The 9,053-nt window shown below is 43.2% G+C and overlaps 1 protein-coding gene across 2 annotated transcripts; it reads right to left on the reverse strand.

Annotated features, from left to right (window-relative positions):
• Positions 1 to 3,081: 3,081 nt before the first annotated feature.
• On the reverse strand, positions 3,082 to 7,865 carry LOC139555359 (zinc finger protein 706-like). Of its 2 annotated transcripts, none has more exons than XM_071369085.1 (3): positions 7,688 to 7,865; positions 5,247 to 5,395; positions 3,082 to 4,235 (listed from the first exon to the last, which is right to left on the reverse strand). In XM_071369085.1, the coding sequence occupies exons 2-3, from the start codon at positions 5,379 to 5,381 to the stop codon at positions 4,134 to 4,136; spliced, it is 237 nt and encodes a 78-aa protein (XP_071225186.1). In that variant the 5' UTR covers positions 5,382 to 5,395; positions 7,688 to 7,865; the 3' UTR covers positions 3,082 to 4,133. The 2 variants fall into 2 exon arrangements, with proteins under 2 accessions (XP_071225186.1, XP_071225187.1); XM_071369086.1 differs by having other exon boundaries at positions 5,247 to 5,416; positions 7,688 to 7,804.
• Between the last annotated feature and the right edge of the window lie 1,188 nt (positions 7,866 to 9,053).

Consider the following 9,053-nt stretch of genomic DNA (forward strand, 5'->3'; position numbering starts at 1 on the left):
CTTCGTTGTGAGGCATTGGAAAATCTCCCTGGTCTTTGTGGTTGAATCTGTGTTTGAAATTCACTGCTCGACTGAGGGACCTTATATACAGTATAATTGTATGGGGTACAGAGATGAGGTAGTCATAAAAAAATGATGTTAAACCCTATTCTTGCACACAGAGTGAGTCCATGCAACTTATTATGTGATTTAAGCAAATTTTTACTCCTGAACTTATTTTGGCTTTCCAATACAGAAGGGTTGAATATGAATACTCAAGACAAGACAATTCAGCTTTTCATTTTTAATTAATTTATAAAAATGTCTAAAAACATAATTCCACTTTGAAAGTATGGGGTATTGTGTATAGGTCCGTGACACAATCTCAATTGAATCCATTTAAAATTCAGGCTGTAACACAACAAAACATGGAAAAAGTCAAGGGGTGTGAATACTTTCTGAAGGCACTGTGTGTGTGTTTGTATCGTCTCACGTTGTCTCATTTTCTGGTAATGAGCTTATTTCCTTATTAATGTACAAGGTTTAAAGGAGGAAGCGAGCGTTAAGTGAATGGCTGTCAGAAAGGAAGGAGGGTGTAGGAAGGACTGTGACAGAGGAGACAGACAGAAACTCCACTGGTCCGAGTCATCACCTGAGGACCAGACCAGTCAGCTTGTTACCTGGAGAGGATACAAGAGGAAAACATACTATTGTATAAATTAACAATGGGACACATCTGATGTTCTGTCTAGTAGGTACAATTTGAATGCACAAAAATACCGTGACGAGATCCTGAGGCCCTTTTTTAATGGTATCTGTGACCAACAGATGCATATCTGTATTCCCAGTCATGTGAAATCCATAGATTAGGGCCTAATGAATTTATTTCAATTGACTGATTTCCTTATATAAACTGTAACTCTTTATCTTTGAAATTGTTGAATGTTGCATTTAATTTTTGTTTTACATTATACGCTACTAAAAGCCCTGTCGAGTATCCTTCTACTCTAATAAAAGCCCTGTCTAGTATCCTTCTACTCTAATAAAAGCCCCGTCTAGTATCCTTCTACTCTAATAAAAGCCCCGTCGAGTATCCTTCTACTCTAATAAAAGCCCTGTCTAGTATCCTTCTACTCTAATAAAAGCCCCGTCTAGTATCCTTCTACTCTAATAAAAGCCCCGTCGAGTATCCTTCTACTCTAATAAAAGCCCCGTCTAGTATCCTTCTACTCTAATAAAAGCCCCGTCTAGTATCCTTCTACTCTAATAAAAGCCCCGTCGAGTATCCTTCTACTCGAATAAAAAAGCCCTGTCTAGTATCCTTCTACTCTAATAAAAGCCTTGATTGAGGTCGAGAGACGTGCGTCATCCGAAACACAACCCTGTTCCTTCGCCTGCTCAACCCGGAAGCCAGCCACACCAATGTGTCGGAGGAAACACTGTACAACTGGCGACCGTGTCAGTGTGCACTGTGCCCGGCCCGCCACAGGAGCCGCTAGAGCGCGATGGGTCAAGGACATCCCTTCCGGCCAAAACCTCCCCTAACCGGGACGACGCTGGGCCAACCCGTGGGTCTCCCGGTCGCAGCCATCTGTGACAGAGCCTGGACTCGAACCAGGATCTCTAGTGGCACAGCTAGCAACTGCGATGCAGTGACTTAAACCACTGCGCCACACAGGAGGCTGTTAATTTCTTTCCTCCTTAATGCATTTGAGCCAATCAGTTGTGTTTTTGACAACGTAGTGTAGGTATACAGAAGATAGACCTATTTGGTAAAGGACCAAGTCCATATTATGTCAAGAACAGCTCAAATAAGCAAAGAGAAACAACAGTCCATTATTACTTTAAGACATGAATGTCAGTCAATCGGGTCCATTTCAAGAACTTTGAAAGTTTCTTCAAGTGCAGTCCCAAAAACCATCAAGCGCAATGATGAAACTGGCTCTCATGAGGACCGCCACAGGAAAGGAAGACCCAGGGTTACCTCTGCTGCAGAGGATAAATTCATTAGAGTTACCAGCCTCAGAAATTCCATCCCAAATAAATGCTTCACAGAGTTCAAGTAAAGGACACATCTCAAAAACAACTGTTCAGAAGAGTCTGTGAATCAGGCCTTCATGGTCAAATTGCTGCAAAGAAACCACTAATAAAGGACACCAATAATAAGAAGAGACTTGCTTGGGCCAAGAAACATAAGCAATTAACATTAGACCGGTGGAGTCCAAATTAGAAATGTTTGGTTCCAACCGCCGTGTCTTTGTGAGACGGAGAGAAGGTGAACGGACAAACTCTGCATGTGTGGTTCCCACCATGAAGCGTGGAGGTGTGATGGTGACCCTGTCTGTGATATATTTAGAATTAAAGGCTCACTTAACCAGCATGGCTAGCACAGCATTCTGCAGCGATACGCCATCCCACCTGGTTTGGGCTTAAGGGGACTATCATTTGTTTTTCAACAGGACAATGACCCAACACACCTCCAGGCTGTGTAAGGGCTATTTGACCAAGGAGAGTGATGAGTGCTGCATCAGATGACCTGTCCTCCACAGTCCCCCGACCTCAACCCAATTCAGATGGTTTGGGATGAGTTGGACCATAAGTGCTCAGCATAAAGTTGGACCTTTAAGACTTTTTGGAAAAGCATTCCAGGTGAAGCTGGTTGAGAGAATGCCAAGAGTGTGTCATCAAGGGCGGCTACTTTGAAGAATCTCAAATATATTTTGATCTATTAACACTTTGATTACTACATAATTCCATTTGTGTTATTTCATAGTTTTGATACCTACACTATTAGTCTACAATGTAGAAAACTGTAAAAATAATGAAAGGTGTCCAAACATTTGACTGGTAGTGTAGGAGACAGAACTGCATTAAGGCCCAGTACGGTCATGGATGTATGGGTCAGTATTTTTTCCTCTCTTTCCAGTAAAATGTCTACATGGACCGTAAATGAACTCTGCTTCTTTTTCATCATCATCAGAGCCAACACTCCTGTACTGGTACACTGCATGTGAAACTGAACATGACGCCACCTAGTGGAGAAAACAAAAACCCAGGATGTGTTTGACCAAGTGTTGTTGGAAAGAGAAAGTTCCAGAACAGTTTCCATTACAGAGCTCCGCCACCTGATGAAGCAGATACTAAACAAAGCCAACTTTATTGAATGTTATATTACATCATTGGGGCATGAATGCATTTTCCAAGTGTACAAATTATGCTGAGGAGTTTGATGTGAATTAGAAAACAAAGTCACAACATGTTTCAGCTTGGATCATCGCTGTCAAAAATGATGGGTTTGATCAGCCAAAAACAAAGCATTGATTAGAGCTAGAAGAGACGAATGCTACAGACCCAAAACCAGATCAGGGATCAACCTCTCAAAGCTGGGAATGGCCATCTGCTCCATTCTACCCAACATTCAATTATAAACTAAAAGGAAACAATGAAAGAGATTGTGTCTATTTCTAGGTAATCCACAGGGAGAAACTTGAAACTAGGATGAAAGATCAACCAAAGAGACATTAGGCATTTAACAAGAGGGGTTTGTTTTCTGTTTGAGGGTGTGGATCAGAGAGAGGTTTGTTTTCTGTTTGAGGGTGTGGATCAGAGAGAGAGAGGGGTTTGTTTTCTGTATGAGGGTGTGGATCAGAGAGAGAGAGGGGTTTGTTCTCTGTTTGAGGGTGTGGATCAGAGAGGGGTTTGTTTTCTGTATGAGGGTGTGGATCAGAGAGAGAGAGGGGTTTGTTTTCTGTATGAGGGTGTGGATCAGAGAGAGAGGGGTTTGTTTTCTGTATGAGGGTGTGGATCAGAGAGAGAGGGGTTTGTTCTCTGTTTGAGGGTGTGGATCAGAGAGAGGTTTGTTTTCTGTATGAGGGTGTGGATCAGAGAGGGGTTTGTTTTCTGTATGAGGGTGTGGATCAGAGACGGGTTTGTTTTCTGTATGAGGGTGTGGATCAGAGAGAGAGAGGGGTTTGTTTTCTGTTTGAGGGTGTGGATCAGAGAGAGGGGTTTGTTTTCTGTTTGAGGGTGTGGATCAGAGAGAGGGGTTTGTTTTCTGTATGAGGGTGTACATCAGAGAGAGACGGGTTTGTTTTCTGCATTGACAGTTTGCCTTAAACAAGGAACATAGCTGGGGTCTTCAGTGGGAGTCCGGATCAGATGCCAGAGTCTACATCGACCAGCTCTGGGGGCATTGGTGATTTGGGATGTTTACTCTCAAAATGCTGCTTGAAGGTTTTGGGGTCCGGCATCTGTGACTGTAGAGGCAATACAGAGGACAGGGGCCTTAATCATTTGCTTTCAATTTATTTCATAGGATTATGTTGCTATTTCAACTGAAAAAAGGGTCAAATACAACAACAATTGTGTTAAGTAACAAACCATAAAAAATAATGCATGATTGAGAAATCTGGTTGGAAAACAAGAGCTGCTGTATTTGGGAAACTGTATGAACAGAGCTACTGTGGATCGGCAGCTACGCCTGGACCACAGTGGATCGGCAGCTACGCCTGGGCCACAGTGGATCGGCAGCTACGCCTGGGCCACAGTGGATCGGCAGCTACGCCTGGGCCACAGTGGATCGGCAGCTACGCCTGGGCCACAGTGGATCGGCAGCTACGCCTGGGCCACAGTGGATCGTCAGCTACGCCTGGGCCACAGTGGATCGTCAGCTACGCCTGGGCCACAGTGGATCGGCAGCTACGCCTGGGCCACAGTGGATCGGCAGCTACGCCTGGGCCACAGTGGATCGGCAGCTACGCCTGGACCACAGTGGATCGGCAGCTACGCCTGGACCACAGTGGATCGGCAGCTACGCCTGGACCACAGTGGATCGGCAGCTACGCCTGGACCACAGTGGATCGGCAGCTACGCCTGGACCACAGTGGATCGGCAGCTACGCCTGGACCACAGTGGATCGGCAGCTACGCCTGGACCACAGTGGATCGGCAGCTACGCCTGGACCACAGTGGATCGGCAGCTACGCCTGGACCACAGTGGATCGGCAGCTACGCCTGGACCACAGTGGATCGGCAGCTACGCCTGGACTACTGTGGATCGGCATGGTCATATTCACCAGACAGAAGAAAACAGACTGAAAAAAGGGAGGAACAACCTTTCTTCTTTCCAAAAAGAAAACATTTGTTTTCCATTGAAAAACAGTACTACGTTTTACACTAATGAACACGACCCGTTGATCTTGCAACCCAACATCAAAATGGTTCGTAGTCCCTGATGGAAAAGCAACCACTTGTCTTTAAGGAACTCACCAGGCAGACACCGCAGGTGTGCACTAAAGCTGCCTTAGCGGCCGTCTTCTGATCATGTCCCTTGGCCTTCTTGGCCTCCGCTTGTTTCTTGGCATTCTTCTGCTGAGACTGGACTTTTTGATGACCACGTGCCATGTCTGGTCCTAGAGCTGGAGGTACAAGCCAACAGGCTGGGTGAGTGTTACTGAATAGGTTGTTATCAATAAAACCTTACACTACGCTGCAGTGTGTGTTGGTGGGGGCGCTGTGTGAGTGTGTTGGTCATGGCGCTGTGTGTGTTGGTGGGGGCGTTGTGCGAGTGTGTTGGTCATGGTGCTGCGTGCGTTGGTGGGGGGCGTGTGAGTATTAAGTATCCAGTGGTGTAAAGTACTTAAGTAGTACTTTAAAGTATTTTTACTGAAGTAGTTTGTGGTATCTGTACTTTACTATTTATATTTTTGACAACTTTTACTTCACTACATTCCTAAATAAAATAATGTACTTTTTACTTAATACATTTTCCCCTGAACCAAAAGTACTCGAAACATTTTTAATGCTTAGCAGGACAGGAAAACAGTCCAATTCACACACTTATCAAGAGAACATCCCTGGTCATCCCTACTGCCTCTGATCTGGCAGACTCAATAGACAGAGAACATCCCTGCTGCCTCACTAAACACATATGCTTTGTTTGTAAAATGATGTCTGAGTGTTGGAGTGTACCCCTGGTTTGCTTAATATAAGGAATTTGAAATACTTTTACTACTTCAGTATATTTTAAATCAAATACTTTTAGACTTTTACTCAAGTTGTATTTTACTGGGTGACTTACTTTACCTGGAGTCATTTTCTATTAGGGTATCTTTACTTTTACTCAAGTATGACAATTGGGTACTTTCCCCACCACTGTAAGTATCTAATTTGCATGAAGTAGTACAGTGTTCCCAAACTGGCGGCCTGCGAGCCGAATTTGGCCCGTAGGTGGTTGTATTTGGCCCCCCAAGTTTTCTGAGCAATTTCTTTGATATTTGAAAAAAAAAAATGAAGATTTCTAATTTCCATTGTTGGACATAAGAATCTGTTCTGAAGTATTCCCACACAGAGAAACACGTGATTGTATACAAATGTAAGCAAGGTTTGAAATGATTGTTTTTGTGAACTATTATATCTGTTTGGGCTTCTTGCGATCAATTTGCAGTCCACAAATGATTTGTAATTATGTTCCAGCCCCCCCGACAATCCGCTCAAGAAAAAAAAACAGCCGCTGCTTAATCTAGTTGATAAACCCTGAAGTAGAATAAAAAGTTGTATTGTAATTTCAGATTTTTTTCAAATTGTTGTGTGAGTGTTGGTGCTGTGTGAGTAGGGTGGGATGTGTGTTTTAAGTATTTCATTTGCATAAAGTAGTATAAAAAGCTGTTTTCTAAATTCATAAATTGTTTCAAACTTCTGTATAAAGCATGATCACTCTACCTTACATTATTATTGGTATAAATAATATGACCAACCTACTTTACATTGGACTGAAATTACTGTAAGTATGTATTCTGTACTGCCTCATTTGCAAAGTAATGTGCATACTACAGCATTTCATAACATGGCCAGGGCGATATAAATGATTTATTGATGGAACCATATGCCTGAGCTTGATCTGTTAACGTTAGCACAGGTGAACATTGTAAACTCATCCACAGGAGCTACAAAACGTATGCTTAGAAAGTATGCATAGCTAGCTAGGTTACGGTCTGATCCACGAGGATATAGTTAGCCAGTAGGTAGCTAAGTGGTTAGCTAGCTAAATAGTATTCACATAGCTCTGGTCCATCGGCCGACGAAAACTGCTCGTTGGGACGATACGACGCATGCGTGTGGTTCAACGCTAATCCGTCAATTTCGCATTTTGGACGACACCCTTCGCACAGTGAAGACAACCTTCTCAAGTAACATCTGTACTTTAGCCAGTTACGAAAGTATATTGAATATCCAGTCATTAAACAAAAACGGAAAGGGCAGAGGCAACTAATTGTCGTCACGCGATGGATTAGAGCTAGTACGGACATAACCAGACAACTTGGCTAGTTAACGTTGGTTAGCTGGCTAGGTTAGCTAGCTAGTTAAACATATAGCTACCTAGTTATCTAGCTAGATATGGGTGATTACCCAAATACACCACACTGTGATGACTCACAAAACTAGTGAGAGAACGTTAGTTATCAGTAACGTTATCTTTGACTGAACGGCGGTTGATCGTTTGCTAGCTAAATAATTAGCGCTAGCTCTGTTGTTAGCAAACATGCTAGCTTACAGCTGACCATATGGCAGACTGGCTAGCTAGCAACGTTCCGGTTAGTAGTTGATAAAGGCATACTGTTACATACGATAAGGTGCGCTAATGCTAGATTACCCTAAATAAATAAGAATTGTCGAATAAATGTGGCTGCTAGCAAGATACTATACATTACCTCAGTATTGGCAAAAAGGTCTGGATGGCAACGCTGTTCAAAGGCTTCACGAAAATGTGGCACACAGCACCGCTGATATGGTTAGCCAAGCTAGCTACTTCTTCTTCTTTGGTATTATGGCGGTCCGCAAACAAATCTTATAGGTGAATGCCGCCACCTACTGTATTGGCTGTGTATCAGCCTGCTATTCTGTATGCATTCGTTACACTTTATGAAAAAATTGTCGCCTCATCACTAGTCCACTACTTGGCCCTGGCTGATCCTACACCAGGCCAGCAGCCTGGGAGGACGGGACACTATCGTTCAAAACACTTTGCAATTCTTCTGCAGTAAAATGTTGTACACCCATGTACTTCTTTGCAGCTGCCACCACAACATCTATCCTCTGTAATTTTTTCATTCCTGCGGTACAGTTAACAACCATGGCCATCAATGCCAAAAAACAAACCTTACTGAAGCACATGTTACTCCTAACTCTCTATTGACCTCACTCTGGACCCATCTTCCTCTACTACTCTCTTTACTGCCTCAGCATACACCATCTTCTGTACTACTTTGATCCTGGCAACCTCAACCTGACTTTCTATCACTGGACCCCTCTGATCTCCAGCACCATTGGTACCCCTACAGTTTACACACACAACTTTGTCTAACGATACTACACATTTCTTTGTATCATGTCCGCCTGCACACTTCTCACATATAGTAATCTCCCTCCTACACACTGCTGCCACATTTCATTTTTTTCATTTTTTTTTCATTTCACCTTTATTTAACCAGGTAGGCTAGTTGAGAACAAGTTCTCATTTGCAACTGCGACCTGGCCAAGATAAAGCATAGCAGTGTGAACAGACAACACAAAGTTACACATGGAGTAAACAATAAACAAGTCAATAACATGGTAGAAAAAAAGAGAATCTATATACAATGTGTGCAAAAGGCATGAGGTAGGCAATAAATCGAATAATTACAATTTAGCAGATTAACACTGGAGTGATAAATCATCAGATGATCATGTGCAAGAAGAGATACTGGTGTGCAAAAGAGCAGAAAAGTAAATAAATAAAAGCAGTATGGGGGGTGAGGTAGGTAAATTGGGTGGGTAGTTTACAGATTGGCTAGCTGCTCGGTTAGCAGATTTTTAAAGTTGTTGAGGGAGATAAAAGTCTCCAACTTCAGAGATTTTTGCAATTCGTTCCAGTCGCAGGCAGCAGAGAACTGGAAGGAAAGGCGTCCAAATGAGGTTTTAGCTTTAGGGATGATCAGTGAGATACACCTGCTGGAGCGCGTGCTGCGGGTGGGTGTAGCCATCGTGACCAGTGAACTGAGATAAGGCGGCACTTTACCTAGCATAGCCTTGTAGATG

Source organism: Salvelinus alpinus, chromosome 26 (assembly GCF_045679555.1).
Source record: "Salvelinus alpinus chromosome 26, SLU_Salpinus.1, whole genome shotgun sequence".
NCBI classification, from domain to species: domain Eukaryota; kingdom Metazoa; phylum Chordata; class Actinopteri; order Salmoniformes; family Salmonidae; genus Salvelinus; species Salvelinus alpinus.

Coding starts and splice junctions, on each gene's coding strand:
- LOC139555359 (XM_071369085.1), bottom strand. CDS start 5,381: ATGGCACGTGGTCATCAAAAAGTCCAGTCTCAGCAGAAGAATGCCAAG. Junction 4,236..5,246: donor ACACCTGCGGTGTCTGCCTG/GTGAGTTCCTTA, acceptor TTGCCTCTACAG/TCACAGATGCCGGACCCCAA.